Source organism: Eucalyptus grandis, chromosome 6 (assembly GCF_016545825.1).
Source record: "Eucalyptus grandis isolate ANBG69807.140 chromosome 6, ASM1654582v1, whole genome shotgun sequence".
In the NCBI taxonomy this organism is placed as follows: Eukaryota; Viridiplantae; Streptophyta; class Magnoliopsida; order Myrtales; family Myrtaceae; genus Eucalyptus; species Eucalyptus grandis.
Genome location: NC_052617.1, coordinates 26372870 through 26400848, shown reverse-complemented (window position 1 = coordinate 26400848; position 27979 = coordinate 26372870). Strand labels below are relative to the sequence as shown.

The 27979-nt window shown below is 39.3% G+C and overlaps 1 protein-coding gene and 1 long non-coding RNA gene across 3 annotated transcripts; one reads left to right on the top strand and one right to left on the bottom strand.

The window, feature by feature from the left end:
* Positions 1-604: 604 nt before the first annotated feature.
* On the top strand, positions 605-4311 carry LOC104449099 (LRR receptor-like serine/threonine-protein kinase). Its single transcript, XM_010063120.3, has 2 exons — positions 605-3434; positions 3530-4311. The coding sequence occupies exons 1-2, from the start codon at positions 614-616 to the stop codon at positions 3982-3984; spliced, it is 3276 nt and encodes a 1091-aa protein (XP_010061422.2). The 5' UTR covers positions 605-613; the 3' UTR covers positions 3985-4311.
* Positions 4312-4505: 194 nt separating this feature from the next.
* On the bottom strand, positions 4506-9612 carry LOC120294895. Of its 2 annotated transcripts, XR_005552244.1 has the most exons (4): positions 9368-9612; positions 8935-9243; positions 7609-8448; positions 4506-5374 (listed from the first exon to the last, which is right to left on the bottom strand). It is a non-coding gene; the product is annotated as an uncharacterized LOC120294895 (long non-coding RNA). The 2 variants fall into 2 exon arrangements; XR_005552243.1 differs by lacking the exon at positions 4506-5374 and having other exon boundaries at positions 6864-8448; positions 9368-9594.
* Between the last annotated feature and the right edge of the window lie 18367 nt (positions 9613-27979).

Genomic DNA, 27979 nt, shown 5'->3' with positions numbered 1-27979 from the left:
AACACGGGTCACTTTGAAAGCTTATTATTAGCTAAAGCATTGGGAGAGTGTTCACTAATCAAACTGTAGCATTCAAAACCGCCTTACAATCATGCACGTTGGACGTGAACCTGACTCAGCACAGTGACCCTCACGCGATAGGAAAACTTAGTGTGGCGAGATGAGACAATCATACAAGGAAACAAGATGTAATGAGCAAGCAGCATCGAAGTTGCTTGCCTGAAAGCTACTCAACGTATTTAAAAATCACAGACGATTATACAATGAAGCAGCGCACAATGAGTGAGCAGCTGCTTCGAAGTTGCTCTCTCAGGGAAAGCTACTTGACATATAAAAATCAGCAAAGCAGTGAGAAATTGAAGCGGACAGTAATTCCATTAACCTTCTTCTCATTCCTTCACATTCATAGAAAAACAAAAAGAGAGACAGATTTAAAGAAGGCAAACAACACATCTTCGTCACCATCTCCATAATAAACAATTTCACCATCCAGTATTATATTCAGAAATGAAGGCGCTCCCGATCTGGATCCTCTGGTTTTCTTCTATAAACAAAACATGGGGTTTCGCCCTCAACAATCCCAAAGCAGATCGACTGTTCTTCTTCTGCAGCAATGCCTGCAGCTCTAAGGAACCCCCTGCTCTTTCCAAACATCTTCTCCTTCACTTTCGCCTTACTTCTGTTAATAAACTGCCACCTTTTCCCATGCTGCGAATGTGTCGATATTCAGGGTCAGGCTCTTTTAACATGGAAAGAAAGCCTGAACAGCTCTGCAGATGCATTAAGATCATGGCATCCCCTGGATCCGACACCATGCAAATGGTTTGGAATACGTTGCAACTCGAATGGCGAGGTGATCGAAGTGAGCTTGAGATCAGTGAATCTGCAAGGCTCATTGCCTGTCAATTTCCAGTCTCTCAAGTCCTTGAGGAGCCTCATCCTCTCGTCGGCAAACCTTACAGGCACAATCCCAAAAGAGTTTGGGGAATATCAGGAGCTCAGCCTCATTGACCTCAGCGACAATTCTTTCTTGGGCGAAATACCAGAAGAAATATGCAGGCTGAGCAAGCTACAAACTCTATCTCTCAACACAAACCTGCTCGAAGGCAAAATCCCCAATGCAATTGGAAACCTTTCAAGTCTCACCTATCTGACGCTTTATGACAATCAACTTAGTAGCGAGATACCAAGAAGCATCGGAGCGCTGAGCAAGTTAGAAGTCTTCAGGGCAGGGGGAAATAAGAATCTCCGAGGCGAGCTGCCTTCAGAGATTGGGAATTGCACCAACTTGGTCATGCTAGGATTTGCTGAAACCAGCCTTTCTGGAAGTCTTCCTAAATCGATTGGGTCCTTGCGAAGGCTTCAAACTTTAGCCATATACACGGCTTTATTGTCGGGCCCCATTCCCGAAGAGATAGGGAACTGCAGCCAGTTGCAGAACCTGTACCTGTATCAAAACTTGCTCTCAGGTCCAATCCCACCGCAAATTGGGCAGCTAAGAAGGCTCCAGAGCCTGCTTCTATGGCAGAATAGCTTGGCTGGTGCAATCCCTCACGAGCTTGGAAGCTGCATGGAGATAACGGTTATAGATTTGTCTGAGAATCTTTTAACCGGAAGCATCCCAGGTAGTTTCGGAAACCTTCTAAAATTTCAAGAATTGCAGCTGAGCGTCAACCAGTTATCCGGTACCATACCATCAGAAATGATGAACTGTACTGCTTTGACTCATCTGGAGGTTGATAACAATAACCTCTCAGGCAGCATTCCCACGCTTATCGGCAATTTGAGGAGCTTGACTATTCTCTTTGCGTGGCAGAACAAGTTCACTGGCATCATTCCTGGTAGCCTCTCTGACTGCCAAGGTCTTCAGGCTCTCGATCTTTCTTACAACAATCTATCTGGTCAGATACCGAAACAGATATTCGGACTAAGGAATCTCACCAAGCTGCTGCTGATCTCCAACCACTTATCCGGTTTCATACCACCTGATATTGGAAACTGCACGGCTATGTATCGCCTGCGGCTGAAGGGCAACAGGTTCGCGGGCCCCATACCAGTGGAAATTGGAAAACTGAAGAACTTGAATTTCCTTGATCTGAGTAACAACCAACTTACGGGAGGAATCCCTCCGTCGATTTTGGGATGTGGAAATCTTGAGTTCATTGATCTCCATTCAAATGGGCTCACAGGTCCCATGCCAGATACGCTACCAAGGAGCCTAAGGTTTGTGGACGTCTCTGACAATCAGCTAAGTGGTCTGCTGACTCGAGAGATCGGATCTCTGACCGAATTAACGAAACTCAATCTCCAAAGGAATCAACTCTCTGGCAGAATTCCAGCGGAGATTCTGTCTTGCAGTAAGCTTCAAATGCTTGATCTTGGAAGCAACAGCTTCTCAGATGACATTCCAAAGGAGCTGGGCTTAATTCCATCGCTGGAAATTTCTCTGAATCTTAGCTGCAATCAGTTCTCCGGCAAGATTCCATCCCAGTTTTCCGGTCTAACTAAGCTAGCAGTCCTTGACCTCTCACATAACAAGCTACAGGGCGATCTGAATGCCCTGGCGAGCCTCCAAAATCTTGTTGCATTCAACATCTCTTTCAACAATTTCTCCGGTGAATTACCAGACACCCCATTTTTCAGAAATCTTCCCTCTAGTGATCTTGCTGGCAATAAGGGTCTTTACATCACTGCTGAGCCTGCAAACACAGATGGCCAAGTTGAATCTGCGAATGGTGCAAGATCTGCTGCAAAGTTAGTGATGCTAGTCCTAGCAAGTACTATTGCTGTGCTGCTTCTGCTAGGAATCTATGTGCTCGTCCATGCTCACACTAATAGACCCCCAGGAGATGAAACTTGGGAGATGACTCTCTACCAAAAACTCGATTTTTCCATTGATGACATTGTTGAGAGTCTAACAACATCCACCGTCATCGGCACTGGGAGCTCTGGTGTAGTATACAGAGTGACGACTCCAAATGGAGAAACACTTGCAGTGAAGAAAATGTGGGCCCAAGAACAGTCAGGAGCATTCGGTTCAGAGATTCAGACTCTGGGTTCTATCCGACACAAGAACATCGTTCGGCTTCTGGGTTGGGGATCGAGCCAGAACATAAAACTGCTGTTTTATGACTATCTTCCGAATGGAAGCTTGAGTTCCCTCCTCCATGGTGCAGGGAAGGGAGGAGCGGAGTGGGAGACTAGATATGATATAGTGTTAGGAGTAGCACACGCACTTGAGTATTTGCACCACGGTTGTGTGCCGGCAATCCTTCACGGAGATGTGAAAGCCATGAACATTCTGTTGGGTCCTCGATACGAACCTTACCTTGCTGATTTCGGATTGGCTCGAGTTTTGAATGGTGATGAAGATGATATCTCCAAACAGGGTCATAGACCTCGCCTCGCTGGTTCTTACGGATACATGGCTCCAGGTAGATATCTCGATGATTCAATCTCAGTTTCAATGACACATTTATGTAGTACTTCCACTGAACTACAACTCATTTACGTTCTTTTGGTGATACAGAGCATGCGTCCCTGCAACGGATTACTGAGAAGAGCGATGTATACAGCTTCGGAGTGGTTCTTCTCGAGGTATTAACTGGAAGGCACCCACTGGATCCTTCATTGCCCGGGGGAGCTCACTTGGTGCAATGGGTTCAGGGCCACGTAGCAAGGAAGGGAGACCCGGTGGATGTTCTTGATCCAAAGCTTAGAGGAAGGCCTGACCCGGTTTCGCACGAAATGCTGCAGACACTGTCTATATCTTTAATGTGTGTAAATACCAAGACTGATGATCGTCTGCTGATGAAAGATGTCGTTACTCTGCTGAAGGCAATTCGACATGTAGAGCTCATACGGCCAGGATCCGATGCGACTAAAGGAGTTCTGTCAGTTGTTCGCTCATCGCCTCCTTTGAGGCATGTTGTCTCACAAGAATCTTCAAACTGCTCATTCGCTTTCTCTGATGATTCAGTGTGACAGGAAATTGGTCAGGGTTCAATTATCTGCTAATCCCGGGTCACGGGTCGTGTCTTGCAGGAGAATATGTACAGCTACTGTATTTTCGTGATTCAATGTTACTCTACGTTTAAGTATCCGACATATTGTGGCAGTTTTACATTCCAGGCAGTATATCAACGATCATCAAGCAGGGAATGTGAAGGAACTCCTAACGTTTTGTAATAAAGTAAGCTATCTCTAGGGTTGACTTGTCTTGGTGTACTTGAGCTTATGATTGGTGCTCTTGGATCACGCAACTTATAATCAATGGCATATATACTCTCTCTCTCTCTCTCTCTCTCTCTCTCTGTGTCTGCAGACATTCCAGCCTTGCTCACATGGTCCCAAGTTTCTTAAGTCACGTGCCCATGAGCTGCACAAAGACTTTTCATGGCCAAAGGTCCTGAAAACTTGTCAATACCAACTTACAGGATTTGTGCACTCCAATTTTCATCACATGTTTTCAGAGGAATTTGAAAACTAACTTTGGAAGAAATCGATGAGCAAAAATTAGGCTGGCCAAGATCATTGAATTTTCAGGATTCCTGTAGGTATTTGATACATCGCAAATTTACACAGGAATGAGTTTCCTGAGGAAAAAAAAAAAAAAAAAAAAAAAAAAAGACTAGAAGTCCATGCTCACTGGAGGGGGATCTTGTGTAGACATTGCAAAATGTCCAAGATAAACAAAGACACAGTGATTTCTACAACTGCAAATCAACGAACTTAAAATACAGAACATTAAATGAGGAGAGAAAAAACCCACTCACTCAGATATGGTTAGTAACATCCCATTAAACTTGCCAAGTGGACAACATCACCTGCGTCTGTAACCAGGCTCGCATGGTTATGTTATTTACTGAAACAAGAGGAAGCCTTGGCTTTGTGATCCAACATTGGCAGAATGAACAGCTTGAGTGACTCCTTTTGCAGTCCCATTGCGCGACCAGTAATACATGTAGGTGAACTGCATTGCGCCCTCCGAAATTTAAGATGATTCCAATGACATTATTTTTAGGGCAGCGGAGGACTAGTGTGAAATCAATGTCCACCAAAACAGATGCTGATCCTTCGAGGAAGAATTGCATCAGAAGGTACATTTTATTTCTTCTCCAAAGAAGCCTGGGATTCTAATTTTCTCATGATGACGCTTATAACACCCCAATTGAACCCAATCCTTGATTTCCGCTTATCAATGGGCAGACCCTGACTTCAGAGCCACTGCTTTGAGGCCTGAGAAAATAAGTGATCCAGTGCCACCTTTGACAGACCGAGTCTTGACTCTTGCTCAATGCTAGAAGCACACTCCTCAAAAACCAGTTACAGCTTTCTCAGCATCAAATTTGCTGACTCCATTCTTGAACAGTTCCTGATCCAGAAACCACAATGCATCAAAATTTTAGCATCAAACAGGAAATCAAACAAATGTGAACAATTTGCTGGCTTTTTCAATACATCACGTATAAAAAACTAATGAAGCTCCTGCATACATATGCAGATCTTCTAAACATAGATTTGTTAAAAGCAACAACTCATGGATGGTAAAAATAGGTGAAATGACACCAGTAGTTCCTCAACTTTTTGCCTAAAACTTAAAACCGTCTTTCTACTATTTTGGTTCAAAACGTAACTCTATTTTTTAAAAGTGTCCATGGCGGTCCTTGAGTTGGTCTAGTGACGGAATTTGCTGACGTGGATTCGATTCTGCTAAATGTTGACTTGTGCAGACTTCTTCTAAAAGAAACAAACCTGACCCCCTCCCCCCTTCTGGCCATGACCGCTTGAGCTCAAGCTTGCAACATCCATTGTCACGTGTCCTCGAGCTCATGGAAACAAGGGCTGCTCATTGTCCACAGCTGCAATCAGCTCAAGCTCATGGCGTCCATGGCTTGAGCTCAATCTCGCTGCATCAATGGCCACTCAAGCTCGAGCTCCCGTCATCATGGCCATTGATTATGGCATCTAGGGCTGCAATCCACTTCAGCTTGAACTCACGCCATCCATGGCCACTTACCACTCGAACTCATGGCGTCCATGACCATGATCCGCCTGAGCTCGTGGCATCCATGGCCGCAACTCGACTTCGTGGTGTCCATTGCTGCAATCAGCTCAAGCTCAAGGCATCTATGGCTACTCAAACTCGAGCTCACGGCATCCATGGCCACTTGAGCTCGAGCTCGTGATCATGACCACCAGATCTGAGCACAACAGCAATGAGTGGTGCCATCAACATCAGAGAGGTTGTCCAAGCTGCAGGGGCAATGGCCAGGGTGGGGAAGGGAGGCAGCCAATGGTGGGGAGTGTTTGAATGTGGATGATTTAAGGTTAGGTTTTGTTTACTTTTTAATTTTTTTAGCGCAACATAAAAATTGAGCGTATTCTCCTAAAGTCCATGTCAACAATACAAAAGTCCACATCAGCAAAAATCAATCAGCAATAGAAAAAGTATAACAGAAGGAATGAGTGTGGAACGTTTTAAAAAGTAGGACGGTTTTGAATTTTGGGCAAAGGTTAGAGGAGAGCTAGTGCCATTTGACCTAAAATTTATTGTACTCCAAAAGGCTAGCATCAATAACTAAAACTTGGGGGCAAACAACAAAACAATTAGGATGGTAAAAGCTGTAAAATAATATAAAGGAAAATCAGAAAGAAAGCGAATATAGGCAATACTGGCACAAACAGCATCATTTAAAGATTTTGACTCATGATCTTGCATGCAAAAGTGCACAAAAGAAACGAACAATTGAAAGATGCACGCAGTCTACATACTTGCTTTGTTCTCCTAGGACCCCTGCAGGATGAAGACCATCTAGATCGTGAATATGTCTCAGCATAAAGACCATCATGGATGAGTATATGAATATAGTGGGAAGCAAAAATATGGTTCTTCATCTGATATAAATATCTTTGGTTATGCCAAAGTTATAGCTTTATGCTAGCTATTGTGATACATCTAAGGACTGTAGTAAAATGCTCAAAATTGGCTGCACCTCCAAGGAAATATGTCCTGACTTCAACGTAAACAGCTTACCGACAAATCATTCCAAGTTTTCACTCTGAGGATAAACCATGTCATATCATCAATGATGAATGCACATTGATCAAAAAGGACATTATGATGCTCCCACGATGGAATAAAGAGATATACCAAAAAAAAGGAAATGTGACACAAATATATCAACAGTGTAAATGCAGTAGCTCTCACTGAATGCTCCAGTTTTTGGCTGGCAGAGAAGCAGAGATGCATCACCCCGCAATCAATCAATTTCTAGAATTTCTAAATTAGTACAACTTGACAGGAGACCTAATTGGACAATAAAGGTCCTGTTTGGAAAACAAATTGATGGAGAGGCTTCTTTGTTCTTTTGGATTTTGTTCCTGCATTTGTAATTAGTATGATTCTAAATAATCCCAAAATGGAAACAAATTATTGACGAGCGCATGTTCATATATTATACCAGAACTACCTTATGACATAGTGTCCCACCCCCTACCCCCACTAGGCCCCAAAACAAAAATGAAAAGAAAAAAAATGTATTTACAGAAAACAAAATGTGGCTAGCCCCTCAATGGGGATGCTCTTCTTGCTTTTCATCTACTAACCTGCTCTTGAAATCATTGACCACAGCTTCAACAATAGCAGGAGGAAATCTATTCCCTTGCAATTTCTTTGTCATTGCTACTGCTGTATATTTACTGTAGCCAGAGCCTGGAATTAAAACTAAAACCTCTAAAAATTTTCTGTGGCATGAGCCGTGAGGAGATACTACTGCCATCACTTAAACGTTAACTAAAGATTTTTTTTTTTTTAACTTCCTTTGGGCATTTTTTCAAAAGTCAGAAACGTCAGTGGCAGTGATGTACTAAAGGGAGTTGATCATACTCAGAGCATTCTCAACAAATTTATGAAAGCCAAGAGCCAGTTCCCTTAGTGGCATCTGCCTTCTCCAAACAGGGAGAGGTCATGGATTTGAACTTTGGACATCAAGTTGGAGTGGGGGAAACCACTCTCCCATCATTTCACTTATGGGGGAAAAATTAACAATTTGGTAGCCATGCTTTGAGTAGCCAAGATGGATTTATCTGATTTCCTGTCTCATCTCTTCAGTTCTTAGCCTGGAAATTGACAACTGGGCCTACAGCCTAACCAGCCTAATAGTTAGCTCGCAATTTACTACTGCCGCAACAACTAAGAATGGAATTTACAATGATTTGAAGGTACAAATCTATTCATAAGTAACATAAGATATAATCAAAACCTGGTAGCCAGCAATTGAAAGGCCAAATCTTTGGCATCTTTTCTAGATTTGCCACCTCTTAGCTCACTGCCAATGTTATTGTTATCCACTTGATGAATTTCAATCTCATCGGCATCCGCTTCTATTCCTTCAATAAAGTCATCATTCGTCTCAATGATATCCTCAATGGTGTCTTGCCCCAACCCTACAATCAAGTACTGCTACATTAAATCCCGCAAAACTTGTTAAGAAAACAGATGTAGTGATGTAACACGAGAGGTGATGCTCATTGTAACAGTGTACCTACTCATTTTGAAAAATCATACATGACACACCTATAAAGCAAGCACACAAGCACAGATGCACCTGAGCTCACACAGATGTGCCGTCATACTTGGTGGGCACAGCTCATGCAAGCATGGCACAGACATGCAGCAAGAGCTGCAACAGCTTAAAAGGAAATATACAGAAAACTAACTACAAGTAAAACTAAGAAGACCCAATACCACAATTCAATTTTTAATCCCTGCAAATTCAAACTCCGATTTCCATCAACAGAAGAAATGCAGAGGGTCATATCAAGATAGAAATAACCCTTCGTGCCCATTACACTATCCTTGAGAGAACTGCATATTAAGCACAATCTTACAACCTCAACATCACATCCAAATATAATTCAATCCATTCCTACCGGGCGTAGCATCGATAACATCGACGACTGGCATCCGCTTGTCCACAGGACTCCGAATCTCCGCAAACACTAAACCATTTACAATTGCTTCTCCTTTACCTTCACGATAAACCTGAGACCTTATCGCATCAGCATTTGATATGCTTCGAGCTTCACGTATCTCTGGACTCTTGGCTGGTGGAGTTTGAGGTTTCTCATGCTTGTCAGCCTTGTCCCCTTTCGAAGGTACTTTGGGAACGTACCTGACAGGAACGGAAGAACCAAGGTCCCTCCTTCCCAAACATTGGATTGCCCCCACTCTTCCTAACTCTAGAAACCCAACCAGAAAAAAAAAAAAAAAAAAAAAAAAAATAACCCTTCAATATCCTATTGTTGAATCAGCCTTAGAACGATATCCTATGAAATTCGGGTCGATTATAGAGAAATCACTCACCATGGGAAGGAGAGGACCCTGCTCTGAAGCTGAAGTGTCATCTTGAGGGAGAGATTTCCAGGGAAAACCGTCATTTTCGTTCAAATTTGCAGAGGAATCAAGCAGACCCGCAATAAGAAGATGAAGAATACAAAAAGTTGATGATTACAGCGGCTTCGCTTCCGTTAAGAGACCCCGGGCCACCGCCAGGCTCAATTAAGTTCGATGAAATCGTATAGACGTAAATGATCGATATGTGAACTTTGGTCCAATTAATTCAATTTGGTTATTGAAATTTAACCTAACTCGACAACTTTTAATTTATTCATGAATTCTAGCATACAAACCAGATGGCTCTCTCTACACAAAATGGGGAGAATGAAACTAAAACCACGAATGAATATATATTTAAAAAAGCTTTACAAAATAGTCTTCACACTAGACTTCAACAAACTTTACATATAATAGCCTCTACACTAGACATCCATCCAGCAAAATAGCCCAAAAAGGCACAATCCACACCAGACAATAGAGGTCCAAAAGCATGTTCTATATCACAAAAAAACAAAAAAAAGAGTCAATATATGCTAGACTTGAACAAGCTTTACAAAACAAGCTTCAAAACGAGCTTTACACCAAGCATTCAACTCTCCTATAGGTTTATTGCCTTGCTTCACTTTGAGATTGTTCAGTTTGAGGGGGTCCAAAACTTGACTTGAAAGATCCACAGTAAGATTCACATCGCCTTGATGAATTTCTTATGATCCACGGTAAGATTCGCACCACCTTGATGAATTTCTTGTTCTATGTTACTGTTAGGCATTTGAAAATTGAGAGAAAAAAAAATGTTTGTATGCTAATCATAGTGGATTAAAAAATCCTAACAAAATAAAATGTTCACCCTCAAATATGAGTTTTCAATGGCTTCAGATACGTAAAATCCATATTCTTGTAGAACATATAAGAAGACAAACCATATTAACATTTTACTTTGGTATTATAAAAAACCACAATAATTGTACTGGTGGACTACTCATTCTCCTCGACTACTCATTCTCCTCTTTTCAAATCAGACAGCATTTAATTGTCCTTTTACAAATCTAGCTCTAGCTGAGGTATTTTCACTTTGTTTCTTAGATGTCCCTCTGGATGCTTTCTTGGCCTACCTCCTTTGTCATATATAATAGACATGTATAAGGTATTTTAAGGGAAAATATATTGCATTTGCGTTTGAATTTTCTTATAGTTAGTTTAGTTTAAAAAGGCACCGGAGGTTGGGGACATGTTGTCTTCTTGTTGTCTTGTTATGGTTATCTAAATTTGTAATATTGCCCTTGCACAAGCCATACAAGAATCATGTCAAATCCACTTGATTAAATAGACACGTGAATTGATTATTTTCAATTGGAATAGTGACAATCTTGCGGATTTTTGGAGTTCTTAGCCAAATTATAACATTCAAACGAAGCATATGAATTATATCGTGTCCTCTTCAGAAAGAATGAATTAATATAAATGAAGACCTTCATTCGGAATTCGTTGGATTGAATGAGAAAATAAGACGTGGTGATTGAACATGAAATTGATGATTTCCAAAACCACCATGCTCTCTAAATATTGTGGAGTAGCCAAATTTCAAATCAAAGGAATTTCAAAATCGAGTTGCCAACACTCGTCTATAGATAAGCTTATTCAAACTTAATGATGGATTTACCTATCAAAAAGGATAGGGCTCTTAGCTCCTAGTTGGGCTTTCAGCTCCATTTGTTAAGTCAAATGACTTGGGCTATGTTTGTTAAGGGAGATGTCTTCTCTCTCTCCACTAATTTCCTTTAAAAATCGATTGTTTCCAACGGAATTCTTGCTTCGCCGTCGACGCTCTGGTCTGGTCTCCGGCAAGAGCCGCTTGATTCAGTGTGATGGTGAAGAGAAGAGAAGCTCTGGCGAGGGTTGAAGAAGACAAAGGAAGAAGAAGAGGAAGATGGAAAGAGGATTGATAGAGGACCCTCGTCAGATCATCAGCTCCGTGCACGTCGAGTCGATGTGGGTCGGACCCAGTTCACGCCAGAATACATGGGCCGGGTCCATATTTGGGCCTTCCATTGGGCTAGATTTCGCGATCCGCCAGAATTCGGCCCAATTTCTTTTATTGAATGCAGCGACCTTCTGTTGGGCCGAACCGAGGACGACTTGATTGAATTTGATCGGGCCAATACATGACAGTCTGTTTTTAGATTGAATTTCATTTTTTCACTTTTCTTTCCTTCTTAATTTGAATCTTGCGATGATGGCATTTTGACATTTTCAAACTTCGAAACACTCGAAACTTTCACCCCGCACATATACCTACAAAAAGATTCATGTTTATTTCTTTTTCATGATTTTCTAAAGTTTATGCAATATTTTAAATAGTGATGAAATAGCAAAATTCACTATTGCCAAAAATTCATTGCTCATACTAAAACTTGGTTTGGCTAGATATGTCATGCACTCAAATTTTACTCAATTAGTTAGTTGTTACTTTCTAGATCGTGATGTACTTATGAATATGTCAGAACTACGCGCAGACTAGGTCTTGGTAAGCCTCAAGACATATGATGGTCCAAGAGCAGTAAAATGGAATCCTCAAACGTCAATAAGCTTGAAATCTATGGGGATGAGATTCGATACTCAACTATCTCTGGTCAATGTGAAATTTTCTATACCTAAGAAAACAATTTGCTAGTCACTTTCAACATGGGCACCTTCTACTGAGGCAAGCAAAGAAAGTGTTCTTTAATCCTCAAAGGTCCTTTAGATGTTGGAACTTTCTTTCCGTTTTCTTTTTCTAGCCCGTCTTACACGTTCAATTTGACCGGCAAAGAGAACAATAGAAAAGGGATAAATGGAGAGACCAAAATGCCAAAATTAAGGCATGACAAGGACAGCTTACATTGAGACAATGGGACATTGATTTGACGCATTTAAGAAAGTGTCAAGAAGATGATCAAGCGTAAGCCTCTAATCAAGAAAAAAGACTTAATTAAAAGGACCCAAAAAAGGGTTTGATTGAAGGAGCACACTAAGCTCCAAGTTAGGGTTTAAAACAAAGGAAAAAAAAACGGAAGTGGGAAGCAAAAGGCAAAAGCAAAGACTAAGAAAGTGGTCACACCATGAGACAATTTCTTCCCAACTTGCAATTTGGCTTCCTTTTCAATAGGACGTTCTGGTGACGTTATCATTGATTTCTAGGTTCCAAGCCTAAATCCGTCTATCTCATTTCGGCCAAAATTTAGTCGCCTCCGTGGGGTTTATGTTTTAGGAGATTTGTCATGAAATCAATCACTATTTTTTAAGTTTACGATTCAATGAGCATGATTGAATTAATAAAGGCATTATCAAATAAGGTCATGTTGGGTGTCGTATCGACTCTCCATGCACATGAATTTTATGCAGAAAGTACTTTGAAAAAGAGAAAAAGTACACTAGAAGTGCTTTAACTTTTCGCCGGGTAACTTTATTGTCAAATTTTTTGAAAGACAATATTTTTAGTGCCATCGCCGATCTACTTGACTGGAAATCTGATGTGAAGTTTTCTTATTAATTTCCTATTTTGACGTGGCTTGCTGGAGGCTCTAGTTAGCAGCCAAACCACAAATGATGTCGTCTTACTCATTTTCTCTCAAATAATACCCTAAATCCCTAAATTGAAAGAGGAACCCACAATTGAAGCCTTAACCGGCCATTCAACCAAAATCCCACCCTAAGTCGATTTGTCCCCAAAATGAATAACTCAATCTTGCAAATAAAGGGCAGGAGCTTTAGTAACGGCTTAAATTTGTTTCAACGAAGTGAAGAATAAGGTGAGTGTTATTGTCATTGCGGATTACCAAGTCTAATAAGAACATCTTGGACTCGATTGAATCCTGGGAGAAGATTTCATTGATGCAATAGGTCTAGAGAAGGCTTAAAGTGTAAATATTTCAAATAGGTTGCTGTGAAATTCTCTAGTTGAGCGAGAGAGGTGATCTTGGAGCTACTTGAACAATGACATGAACCTCCACCTACAATAATGGGTGAGTTGGTGGATGTCGACTCAATACAAGCTCGAATGAATGCTTCAGAATCTTTGGCCAACCAGTCGAAGAAGGAAGTTTCAAGGATATAAATTGAAAGGAACTATTATCAAGTATTGTTTGTATTCTTGTTCACTTGGGTAGCCTATTTTGTGATCAAATATAAAGTGCGTGATGAAAATAAGTTTCTCCATCTACCATAGTTAAAGATTATTGGAATATGTACTTATATTGGGTAATTTATGAGTATAATTGTGCTATTGGTAAGCTGCAATTTTTGTGTATAATTTATGGTGGAAATGATGAAAATGGAAGGTCGGAATATTGGTCTTGCTTAGTTGTGTATGAAACTTGGTTTGTTTAGTTTTTGTTTGAGATGTTTGGTTTGTTGTAATTGTTTGCTGGTAATGGTTTGCTGCAATGCTTGTTAATAAATGGGTTTACTGGATTGCTACAATTTTTTATGCAAACGATGGTGAAATGAAGAAGTGATACAAAGTTCTCAAGTGTTTATTTCATTGCCATAAGTTGTAAATAATTATCGTATCAGTATCAATTTTAGTTGAAAGTAATCACTTCAGTGCCAATCATGATAAAAAGAAGAAGAAAAGAAGAAGAAGAAGAAGAAGAAGAAGAAGAAGAGATAAGTGCTGCGGAAGTCCTAAAACTTGTCAAAATATTTCATTTGAGTTCTAAAATCAACGCCGTTAGCCTTTTCCGTTAAAAATGTTGATGTGGCATTTATAATTAATTTTTATTTTTCACGTGGCTTTTTTAATTATTTTTATTCATTTAAAAAAATAGATTTAAAAACTAAAAATTAGAGTTATTCATTTTATCTTATTTAAAAAAAGAAAAATGAAAATTTATTTAAAAAAGAAAATAGTTCAAAAAAAAGAAAAAAAATGGCAGCCTCGCCGGAGGGGTCGCCAACGGTCGCCGGCCCTGAGCTTGGCGAGGGCTGGTGACCCTCACCAAGCTTGGGAGAGGGTGCCCAGATTTGGGCACGCTGGCCCTTGCGAGGGGTCGGCAATCGTCACCTACCCTAGTCAATGTGAAATTTTCTATACCTAAGAAAACAATTTGCTAGTCACTTTCAACATGGGCACCTTCTACTGAGGCAAGCAAAGAAAGTGATCTTTAATCCTCAAAGGTTCTTTAGATGATGGAACTTTCTTTCCATTTTCTTTTTCTAGCCCGTCTTACACGTTCAATTTGACCGGCAAAGAGAACAATAGAAAAGGGATAAATGGAGAGACCAAAATGCCAAAATTAAGGCATGATAAGGACAGCTTACAATGAGACGATGGGACATTGATTTGATGTGTTTAAGAAAGTGTCAAGAAGATGATCAAGCGTAAGCCTCTAATCAAGAAAAAAGACTTAATTAAAAGGACCTAAAAAAGGGTTTGATTGAAAGAGCACACTAAGCTCCAAGTTAGGCTTTAAAACAAAGGAAAAAAAAGGGAAGTGGGAAGCAAAAGGCAAAAGCAAAGACTAAGACAAGTGGTCATAGCATGAGACAATTTCTTCCCAACTTGCAATTTAGCTTCCTCTTCAATAGGACATTCTGGTGATGTTATCATTGATTTCTAGGTTCCAAGCCTAAATCCGTCTATCTTATTTCGGCCAAAATTTAGTCGCCTCCGTGAGGTTTACGTTTTAGGAGATTTGTCATGAAATCAATCCCAAATTTTTAAGTTTACGATTTAAAATAAGTTGGAGAAGAATCCAAGAACATGTGATGGGGAGATGACAATCCAAAGGCCACATTGGGGTTGTAGGTTGATATTCAATGAGCATGATTGAATTAATAAAGGCATTATCAAATAAGGTCATGTTGGGGGCGTCTATTGACTCTCATGCACATGAATTTTATGCAGAAAGTACTTTGAAAAAGAGAAAAAGTACATTAGAAGTGCTTTAACTTGTGTACGGTGCTCACTTTGGTGCTATAACTTTTCGTTAGGTCACTTTATTGTCAAATTTTTTGAAAAACAATCTTTTTAGTGCCATCACCGATCTACTTGACTAGAAATCTAACGTGGAGTTTTCTTATTAATTTCCTATTCCGACGTGGCTCGCTAGAGGCTCTAGTCAGCAACCAAACCACAAATGACGTCATCTTACTTATTTTCCCTCAAATAAGAACCCTAAATCCCTAAATTGAAAGAGGAACTCACAATTGAAGCCTTAACCGGCCATTCAACCAAAATCCCACCCTAAGTCGATTTATCCCAAAGTGAACAACTCAATCTTGCAAATAAAGGGCAGGAGCTTCAATAGCGGTTCAAATTCGTTTCAACGAAGTGAAGAAGAAGGTGAGTGTTATTGTCATTGCGGATTACCAAGTCCAGTAAGAATATCTTGGACTCGATTGAATCTCCGGAGAAGATTTCATGGAGGCGATAGGAATAGAGAAGGCTTAAAGTGCAAATATTTTAAATGGGTTAATGTGAAATTCTCTAGTCGAGCAAAAGAGGTGATCTTGGAGCTACTTGAACAATAACATGAACCTCCACCTAGAATAATCGGTGAGTTGGTGTCGACTCAATGCAAGCTCGAATGAATGCTTCAGAATCTTTGGCCAATCAGTCGAAGAAGGAAGTTTCAAGGATGAAAATTGAAAGGAACTATTATCAAGTATTGTTTGTATTTTTGTTCACTTGGGTAGCCTATTTGGTGATCAAATATAAAGTGTGTGATGAAAATAAGTTACTCAGTCTACCATAGTTAAAGATTAATGGAATATGTACTTATATTGGGTAATCTATGAGTATAGTTGTGCTATTGGTAAGCTGCAATTTTTGTATATAATTTATGGTGGAAATGATGAAAATGGAAGGTCGGAATATTGGTCTTGCTTAGTTGTGTATGAAACTTGGTTTGTTTAGTTTTGTTTGAGATGTTTGGTTTGTTGTAATTGTTTGTTGGTAATGGTTTGCTGCAATGCTTGTTAATAAATGGGTTTATTGGATTGCTACAATTTTTTATGCAAACAATGGTGAAATGAAGAAGTGGTACAAAGTCCTCGAGTGTTTATTTCAGTGCCATAAGTTGTAAATAATTATCGTATGAGTGCCAATTTTAGCTGAAAGTAATCACTTCAGTGCCAATCATAAATAATAATAATAATAATAATAATAATAATAATAATAATAATAATAATAATAATAATAATAATAATAATAATAAAAGCGATCACTCGTGGTGCATAAACTTTTAGATATGATTGTTTGAGTGCCAATTTTAGCTAAAAGTGGTCACTTGTGCATCTTGTCCCACACCCTACACTAACAACTTGCTGCATCAATAATAAGCATCTTGTACCAGCACAGCCTACACTAGCAAGCTACTACATCAAACACCAGCACACCTTACACCAATAAGCTAATGTATCAACACAAAGTATTTTGTGCTTGTATCAGCATATCCTACAGTAGTAAGTTATTGCAGCAACACCAAGCACTACAAATGGAATATAGGAGCATCAACACCTTGAGCTTACACCAAGCACTGCATCAACACCAAGTATGACCATGAACAAACTAGCACATCTAGAAATACCAACAAAACCATCACCACCAGCATAATTAGCATACCACCACAACCAAAAGCAAAATATGTGTAAATGGAAAAAGACATGCGGATCCCTAGAGTGCCATAATTTTGCACAAAGGACACTTAAGCGTTATAACTTACGAAATGTACACTTAAGTACCAAAATCGGAGTAAAATGGATCACTTGAGTGTTAATCCGGCCAAAGTCCGGCCAAAATGCCGGTGTGGCATTTTTCCAGCAAATCAAGCGCAAAACGACGCCATATGCAAAAACGGCATCGTTTTTGATTGACGTGATAAAAAATAAAAAAAATTAATTAAATTATTTAGTTAAAATATAAAAAATAATTAATTTTTTTTTTTTTTTAAAAAAGGGAAAGGGTGGGAGGTGGCTGAGGGATCAGCCCTCGCCCGCCGCGAAGGGCCGGCGATGGCGGGGGAGGGTCGGCCGACCGGTGGCGGGGGCTTGCGAGATCGGGGCGAGGGTTGCGGCCTTGCCACTAGCCACAGATTGGGGAGGGTCGCGACCCTCGCCGGCGAGGGCTCGCGAGTCGCCGCTAGTCGGCCGGGGTCGCCGGGCCCGGCCCCCCGTCGTTGCCAGCCCTTCCGGCGGCGGCGGCTAAGGGCTAATCCCATAAACCGCCTACCCCCATTTCCTTTTTTTTTTTTTAATTTTTTTAATTTTAATTTATTATTTTTAAATATTTTAACTAAATTTATTTTAAAATTATTAATTTTAAATAATTTTAATTAATTTTATTTTTAAATTAAATTTAATTAAATTTAATTAATTTTATTTTATTATTTTACTATGTCGGCATAAAACGGTGTCGTTTTGCATTATTTAGCCGAAAAATGCCACATCGGCGTTTTGGCCGGACTTTGGCGAAGTGGCACTCAAGTGATCTATTTTTCTTCAAATGTGGCACTTAAGTGTACATTTCGTAAGTTATGGCACTTAAATGTCTATTTGAGCAAAGTTATGGCACTTGAAGTGTTATTTTGCCAATGAAAAAATATAGACAAAATAAACATCGATCCATTGACATTGAACATAGTGTCTTACATTGGTTCAATATCCAACTACAATATCCACTTCCAGTGGTTGGGTTCCAACTAAACAATAAAATAAAAAAAGTAATTGGATGCCTAAGAATATCAACTTCAGTCAATAGCAACCTCCCAACAAAAATTAGAAACAACCATATCTAGCACTGTCCCATCATTCGTCAAAATTCACAACCCCTCTAGTCCATTTTCTTGATAGACTTTTGGCTTGAATCCTCACATTCTTCCTTAACGGCAACTAGACCTGGAGGTTATTGTACTAGTTTTTTTGTCCTATGCTTTTGCTTTTTCTTCTTAGTAGGTACCACATTCTTAGAGGTGATGTCACTAGTTGTTTTGGAACTGCCAGCATCAGTTCCTTAAGATGATACTAGTGTTGAATTTTTTTTTTTTTTTTTTTGTGTGGTTGTTCTAGAGTAGCCGCTTGTGTCATTTGTTTTGGAGCACTCTTCTTTCTCAATTGTGTTCTTGTCGTTGGACCTGCTGCTCATGTCATTTGCTTTGAAGCACTCTTCTTACTTGATTGTGCTCCAATTGACATTGTTGTGGTTCTTCTTTTGGGTGCAACCGTTGACTCTTGGCTTAGGCCATCTTGAGAGATGAGTACCTCCAAAATTCTCCTAGACTACAACAATATAATCATATTGTCAACACCAGTATCATAAATTAAATGCACGATACTTACAAAACTTACATTCAAAATAGTCATTCCAATGTTGAAATTTATATAAATGCTTATTCTTCTCTTGATAAATCCTCCAGTTCGAAGTGGTGCATCAATATCAACAACTTGAGTAACTTGTGCAGCTTGTCTTCTTCTCACCTAAGAATATAACACACACAATCAACCCATAAACAACATTATACACATAACATAAACTACCACTTAAACATATAACTAGCCCATAAAACAATATAACGCACACAACTAGCCCAAAAATACACACACACAACAGAAACTATCACCTAAGAGCAGCCCATAAAACAATATAACACATATAGCCAACCCACAACATGACACACACAATAGAAATTATATAACTTACAGGATATTTATTCATTATCAGTGCAACTGTTGCATCAGGGGTTGGCCCTACGTTTGGTTTTCAACCGATACTTCAACTGTCTTTTCACTTGGCCGTTCAATCGTCCATTCTTCAGTTGGCTCTTTAGTAGTTGTCCTTTCAGTTGACCCTTCCTCAACCCCTGTAGATGGTCGTTGCTGTTGATGTACCTTCTTTAAATGATAACCAACCTTATTATGCCCTTCATCATGACAATAAGAACACTTTATTTTCAGATCCATCATGCCCATCTTCTTACTTAAGATCTCTCCCTCATGCATTCTACGTCTCTTTTTTGGCCTACCCATTTGTTTTTTTAAGGGTGAAGGCTAAATGGGTTCGTGAGTTGTGGGTTCCCAAAATATGCTACTTCTGATTGGTTGCAACATGTGTTGGTAGGAAGCAACATATGTACTTCCCTTATAGCAATCATGTAGGTAGTCATTTGGACTATGATGCTTCAGTTGGATGGTATAAATGGCATGCACACATGAAATTCTAGTCAGTTGCCAGGCATGTCATGAACACTTTCTTCCCTCGAGCTAAGCAACATACTTATTAGCATCGTACATTATCTTATATCCATCATCTCCATTCCAAATCAGATGACAGAATCTACTAACAACCATGTTCTCCTCTAATCTCTTTGCAATCCTGGGACCACACTCTTTGGTCCACTTTATATCCTCATCCCTTTGCCTTTGAAGCATAATCATGACTATTATTCTTATATCTTCAAGTATAGTGATGATTGGTTTGCACCTAACCTCTAAGATTCTTCCATTAAACACTAAGGTTGTTATCAATAATGTCACACTTGAATTCTTCGTTGAAGAATGCCCTACACTAATTTTTAGATTTAGTTTGGAATAATACTTCAAATCATTCCCTAGTCAACCCAAGCAAGCCCTGTTTATGTATTCTAAAATCAGTCATATTAGTGCTTCTTGCTATAAAACAAAATTACTTCTATGGCCTGTCTCCTTTATAGTTCTTTGCCTAGTTTGCATAAATATGTCTTGCACACATTCTATATTCAGTATGTGGCATCAACTCAACTAATGCTAGAACAAGTCCCTACAATAATTGCATAAATAAATATTTATAAGTTAAAATAAGTAAATAATATGAAAAAGCAAACGATTGATAATAGTATTACCTGCCATTGGTCACTCATGAATGCTCAACCTTCCTCATTATGGATATCTAAGTCAGCATTATATTCTTCATAAACCAAGACAAAGTGTCCTTGTTTTCTACCCTCATAACAGTCCATGCTATTGGAAACATCTAGTTATTAGCATCTCTCCCAATGGCAGCAAAAAACTCTCCTTTGCATAATCCTTTCAAAAAATATCCATCCAACCCTATGACTCTTCTATAACCAGCCAAAAATCCTCTCTTGCATGCATCAAAGCAAACATAAATCCCATCAAACTTAGTTCCATGGTTAGGTAATGGCTTTTCGACAACTTCTACATATATTCTACTGGATGAGTTTTGAAGCCTATACTCAGCAGCATAATCCCAAATCCATTAGTGTACTCATCACCCTATGTTTGGTTCTTTTGCACTAGTTTTTGGACACATTTACTTCTACATGCTCCTTCACTAATTGCTTGAGCTGAGGACTTTTCATTTGAGGCATCACCTTGATGGTGTTGAAGAAGTGCTTCAACAACCATGCACTAGTTACCCTTTTGTTTCAAACACAATGGAACAAGAATGTTCATCTTGGAAAGACCTAAGTTCGAACAATCCGATGTTCTTATTCACTGCACCATAGATATTCCATGAACAATTTCGTTGTGAACACCTAGCTCTTAGAAATTTATTAGTATTTCTAACGAATTCAACACTCATTTTTTCAGCAATTGAATATTTCACAATAGCTTCTTCGAACTGCTTCGTATCATCAAATGTCATACCAATAGTTAATATAGGACATGCAGTAGTAGGATCATAACAGGGATACTTACTTTTCCTCCAATGCATAGCTCATTCGGCATCTTCATTCTCTGAACTGTCAATCTTGTTATCACTGGCACTTTTTTCATAATCGGTTTGATTAACATCAACTAGAGATCCTTCATCTCCATTTAGAGGTTCAGATTCATGCGATTCTCCCAACGCTATAATTTTATTCTTTTGAAAGTCCCTTTGCTTTTGCCTTGATTGTGTAAACTCCTCATCATCGTCATCACTCTAGTAATTCACATCTTGCAAAGTTTCATCATCTGATTTACTAGATAGAGCAACTTCTCACTCTAATTTAGTGAATTCTTTCTTCTTTTTTTTGATGACCCAGGGAAATCCGTAACCGATAGCCGGCGAGCAAACCCTGAGGCCTATGAAGGAACCACTACCCTCGTGAAGCGGGTAAGTCCACCTGCGACGTGTTGGGGATTTGAACTTCTCCCCTTCGTGAGGGGGAGAAAGCCCAAAGCCAACAACGCCACTCAGTGCGGTGGTCTAATTTAGTGAATTCTCCGTCACCTATGTCTTCACCAAAGACTCTTCTTGACTATTCTCTATGCCCTGCCTCCGTCTCTTCCCTAACCCGAGCAAGCCGCTATCCTTCATTTAAAATAGATCCAAACCAAATTTTAGTAGTCGGTTCAACACTACCTTATACTTCTCCTACTTGAATACTCTCATCATCTTCACCATCTTCGTCTTTATCAGCTTCATCATCTTTGTAATACTCAACATATATTGTAGCTTCTTTGCTATGAAGATAATAGTAAATAATGTCCTTTATATCATTATCATCATCGAAGGTTCTCAAACCCTCCTTCAATTCTTTCCCAAGAAGACAATAGTGCAATTTTCCTATTTTGCAACAAAATTGATATACTATCTCTCTCGCAAAACTAATATATGATGGCTTACTCACATCGACATAAATAGTCCCCTCATTTCCACCAGCATATTCCCATTCATCGGTGCCAATGATGAATTCCTCACCATATCTAATAATGACGCTAGACGCCTATGATACTGTTATCCCCCATGCTAACCCTAGACCCAAGAAAAAAAAATTAGCTTTTAGGACAACAAAAAGGATGATCTACAACTCAACATGGAGGTCCCCACAGGACACCTAATTTAAAAAAAAAAAATTAACTTGCGCTTTGTCTTTTATCAGACAAAAAGCAATAATAGAGCAATAAGGGGTTGATATATTTTATATCAAGGTCCGGACATTACTAGCTTTGTAGCCAAAAGAGCGATGAGGCAATGACCACTAATAACCCTAATTTTTCCCTCCTCACTCAAACCCTAATTTTTTCCCTCCCCAACCCCTAAATTTTTTCCCTATGACTAACTCACTCAAAGCAAGGAGGAGGCAATGAATGACAACTAACCTGACTAAATGAAAGTGAGGACGTGGCGAGCAATAACGGCAAGTGAGCGAGTGATGGCCAGCAAGCAAGCGGCGACAAGCGAGGGTGAGCGATGTTCAGAGAGAAAGCGACATCAACGATGAAGTAACATGATCACAGCCCTAATTTTTGTTCATTTGGAGTAGCATCGTGTGGCATCATTTTGGGCAAATGATGTGGTGTGGCACATTTAGTCCAACCCAGCCATGTTGGACTAAGCGTCACCATTTGGCTAGTCCACGTAGATTGGAACTTTAAAAAAATTCCAACTCAGCCATTTTTTTAAATTGTAAATGCCACATAACTATTTTGGGAAGGATTTTTCATTGAATGCACTTAAGTGATCGTTTTTCTCTGATTTTGGCATTAAAGTTTAGCCGACAAAAAGTTGTGGCACTAAAGTGAGCACCATACACAAGTTAAGGCACTTCTAATGTACTTTTCCATCTGGAAAAGACTTCGCTCGTTATGTTCATCATCGTTAGGTAGTGGGTAAAACATACTCTAAGTTGGTGTATATTGGATGGACATTTACACTTAAAGGACCTTGCCGAGCGTTAATCGACTAGTTATATCTTGCTCGTCGAGAAGAGCGAAAGGTCTTGGTCTCGACTTCCATTCAAAGTCGCCATTGGTCCATCACGAATCCCAACCAAATTTCTTAGCCACCAGTCGAGTTGAAGAGGTGTGCTTGATCCGATGTATGAAAGGTAATGTGTTTCGTCGATTTTAATTTTCGTGGAAAATCTTTCACCAAACACTATGCTTTGGTTTTATTATAGGAGACTCAGATCTTGTGTTGAATTTAAATAGAGAATGTCAAATGCAAAGGAAAATTTTATTATCAACTTGTATATACAATCCTGATGATTGATACTTGGAAGGCTCAAAGACTAATTGATTTTGGGCACAAATTACACAAGAATCTAATTGATAATGTAATCTGGACACTAGTAACTAGATAGCCTATGTTTCGAACTCAAACTATGTCAAAATTTAATCTAAGACATAGCTTGTTTTAGGAATAAAGAAGAAATTTAATCAATAGCAATACCCTTGGACAGGAAACACAACATCGAAATTTAATCAACTATGTTGGGCTCGTGGAATAATATTGGAATTTAATTGACGATGTTGGACCGGATAGAGATGCATGTTGGAATTTAATTGATGACAGGAATCTTGAAAACTATAGCTAAAAATTCGATAAAGTAAAGATAGTTGTTGTGTTGTTCAAGAGACTCTTTGTTGAATAGACTATGGCATTTATAGGATGAACTGGTAGCAATCAGTTGGTTTCCTTTACTTGGGCATCACTTTTAACATTTTCCATTCCTTGTTGGCATTTTTATCCATGAATAACCGCTTTCCGACTTATTGACAATGCCTATGCTACTTGCCCATCAAGTAGATAATTGCTCCCTATTTTTACAGGCATTTCTCGCAACAGTTATTCTCGCTTAAGTTTTAATGCTAATTTCACTTAATCTTCAAATATGGTGCACTATCCCCATGGCTTGACACGTAGCAATAAGTTATTTGGCCATCAACTTTAGAACTCACTTTTAGAATTCCATTGATGCTCAACTTAAGTAGCCTCCATGAAAGCTATTTACTCGACTTTATGAACGAAACAGAGCATTTTACTTATTATCCACTCGTGGCTAGCACGTGATACTAGGGATAATTTTGGGTGTCAACTATGCCCCCTTTTGAAAAAAAATATACTTGAATTTATTTCTTCTAAAGTAACACCTCTTTTCCGTGTGGCTTTCTAATGCGATCATGCCTTTTTGTCTTCTAACGTCTTTTCTCTTATATGGATTTTCATTCCTTGTATTATCTTGACATGTCTCCTCTAATTTCGTAAGTAACTTTTTTACTCTTTCTTCCCTGAGACATCGTCTTTTACCAAATCTTCTTAAGGATCCCATTATTGTATTTCATTTTCTTGCCCTATTTCCAAATTCTCTTTCGCGATTCCCTTTCGTCTTTACTTCATCATTCGCCATGGCACCAAAGAAAGCCTCCAACTTTGACTCATCAAACTACCTCAACAATTTGGTTGCTCTCCAAACAGGGAAACATGCCAAAGATTCTCACTTTAACCTATTGGATGCTGCTAAAGGTATAAGTGGTTGCTTTCTCCTAAGTCCCAGTCTTATTGACCATAACAAGGTCCCGCCTTTATTCAAGGCATGCTTTCCTTCTAAGCGCATGAGATCTTGGCCTTCCAACATTGCTCTTTCCAAGACATATGGTCTTCAGCTTCTCCTCAATTTCGTGGGAATCCCTCATTTGAAGCAAATTTTCATAGATCTTATCTGTGACTAAAAGATGATAACCCAACTCAACTCCTTTGGATAGGTGCTAGAATTGAGAAGGCACTTGGAAATAGCATGTCTTCTTATAACATAAACTAGGGATTGGTTGGGTTCATAGTAAGCTTTTGGTCCCCCTTGACTAATTGTTTCTTTTTCTCTTGGGGACCCATAACTATTAACCTTCTAGACATGTATACCATAGCAGGTTCTTAGTTGATTGGCCATTCTGCAAAGCAATTGTCTGTAGTTGATATCTCTTTTATAATCCCAGATGGAGTCCTTACTTACCATAAGTTCCTTGAACGGTATGGCAGAGCAATTGGTCCTATCGATGAAAAGGAACGTATTACTTTCATATTATACTGGCTATCATGGTACATTTTCTGCTATCCCACGCTTAAAATTGATAAGGATTATTTCCAACTAGCTGCAAATCTCGCGTATGGTAGATGCATTGCCCTTGCTCTAGTTCTTTTAGCTTCTCTGTATGAGGGGTTTACCCATACTTCACTGGTAATGAAGGCTGAAAAGAGTGATGTCATCTTTAGTCCTTTCTAGATTTTACAAGCATGAATGTCTCTTTATCTTGAATTTCTTTTTGATATAGGCTCTCGTAATCTTCATTATTACCCCTTGTTAGGTGCAATACCTAGGAGGTCTCATCTAGGCTATCGATTCTTAAATAGCCTACCTAAGAAGGTTCCTTTAGGCATCTCTTCCTTTCTTCATTATTTTAAAGACACCTTGGAAGTTGATTGTAGGGATATTGAATTTTTCCTTTATGACAATGAGGAGCACTACTACTTTTTCAATGTTGATAACCTGAGCCCCTTCCAAGACTTATAGGTTCATGTGTTGTTCCTATTAGATCTTCCATTATAACTATCTGTGAATGACTGATTTTATTAGGGGTTTAAAGCATATTCTCCTTATTACTGTACAAGACAATTCGGCTTCTTCCAAGCTATTCCCATGCATGTCCTTCACCCGATGGAATTTTCTCGGTCAAAGAAGAAGGAATATAATTTGGAAGATCGCAACCCTTTAGCTTGCTATTCAGGATAACTAAGATTATGTACGATAGCTACTCGCAAGACCTAAACAGAGTCTTCCAACCTTGTCCTCATCACAGCCCTAATTGGATGACATGGTGGGTTAACTTTACTCATGAAGGTCCTTACAAAGATGATATTGCAATAGCAATTGATCGAATTCAATGTAAGGAAAAACCAAAACAAGGTCATATAACCACCAATCTTGACTCATTTTGTGCTCTGGCCACACTTGATAACAATACTCTACTCGGTAATCCTTTACTTCAATCGAGTAACCTTCTCCTTGAGCTTCTATCTGGCCCTAGTGAGCCTGAAAGACCCAACAATGACACCATCAACCTTCCTGATGACTCGGATGAAGGTACCTTATCTCTATCTATAAGCCCTCCATGTTTTTTCTTCTATGTATATATCTTTCACTTATGAGAGGATGTATACTTCAAATTCAGATAAAGAACCATTGGCATGGCTACTGAAGAAAATGAAAAAAAAAAAAAAAAAATTCCCCTATTTCTTTAAAGAAGCAACTTAAAGTTCTTCTTGTCATCTCTCGTCAACTACTCTTGCTCCTTTAAGAAGATTTTTCGCAATTAATACTTCACCAATCTCCATTTCTTTGTGTTGGGAATGACTGATCCCCGAAAAACCGGATTCGACACTAAATCGAACCCCTAAACTCAAGCGGAAGACAAGCCCGGGAAAACGAACACGCATCACCGATCCTAAAGCACACCACGGATTCGAGCGTACCTTTTAGCCACAGATTAAACACCGACGCCAATGGAGGAAGAGAAATCTTAGTCCTGTTGATCCGGTCAAGCAAAAACGCCTTCGGGAGTCACTATTTGCCTTTGGAGGAAAACAACAGAGAGCGGGAGGGAGAGAAGCGTACGTCGTTTCTTTTTGATTAAACGGTACCTTTCTCTCTCTCTCTCTCTCTCCTCCCTTTTATACCCCTTCTTTCCACGGCCCTATTCCCGTGGGCCGGGCTTTGGGCCCAACTTGGGCGGACGGGCCTTAAGCCCAAATCAAATAAAGCCTTCATCTCCTACTCGCACATGGTGGGCCGAACAGATTCTCTTTACCTCTCTTCAACTTTCATACCGGTGAATAATCCGTGCGACCAGCATACTTTGAGAGCTCGTTGCTATATATCGTTAGGAATATGTAGCAGCTCATAATTGGGCGTCACACTTTGAGTAGATTTAGTATGCAAGCACCTAGATCGATTGATCACATCTATATCTCCCTTGATCTCTTTTAAACATGATATATATATATATATATATATATATATATTGTATTCACAATTATAATTATCACAAAGACACTCATAATTGGTCGACCAGTGAATACAAAAACTACAATGTGATTCTCTAAAATCGATCTTCCTCTTTCCTTCAAACTCTCAATTTCAGTCCAGCTTGCTTTTCTAGAAATGCCCCATTAGATCAAATCATCTCATGACCATTGGCAACATCCTAAGATAGCAAACACTAAATAGAAATCTTGAGAATAAGTAAGAGTCCTGAGGGGACTAAAAATTGAGGAACTCTTTTCCTCAAGAGTCTCACACATCATAAAAGTTGAGATCAAACTTTTTGCCACTCTTATTGGTCGTCTCATGCATACGTAGTATGAAATACGTATTACGGCATTTACTCCTTTCCCATGGAGCGTATGTCTACACCTTTCAATACCGTACGATGATAGTTCGACATACCCAATGTCTAACTTGAGTTCACGTACCTACTCTTTTACAAAATTCATCGAACTCACATCTCGGCATCTTAGACAGATAAAGTAAAATATGTGGGGTATTTTACTTTCGGACATCGTAAGTATTATGTCCTCATCTTAACACTCGTTAAGGCGACATACGTTTTTTAAGCTTGAGCTCGATTATCACCTAGATAATAAGCTTAAAATCAGTCTCATCTCTATTTATCACACAAGAAACAGAGGCGATTACCCGTGTGAGTGGGCTAATCTTTTATCTGTCCGGCATACTTCTCAACTTAAAATAATACACTAAGTATTAAGATGCATAAAGATCATACAAAGATTCATAGGCATTAATGATGAAAACACAAATTCATCAAATGTGAACACTTAGGAAA

Excerpts from the sequence above, each read along its gene's own strand:
- LOC104449099 (XM_010063120.3), top strand. The coding sequence starts at position 614 with ATGCCTGCAGCTCTAAGGAACCCCCTGCTCTTTCCAAACATCTTCTCC. Across the intron at positions 3,435-3,529 it reads TTACGGATACATGGCTCCAG|AGCATGCGTCCCTGCAACGG; the intron begins GTAGATATCTCG and ends TTGGTGATACAG.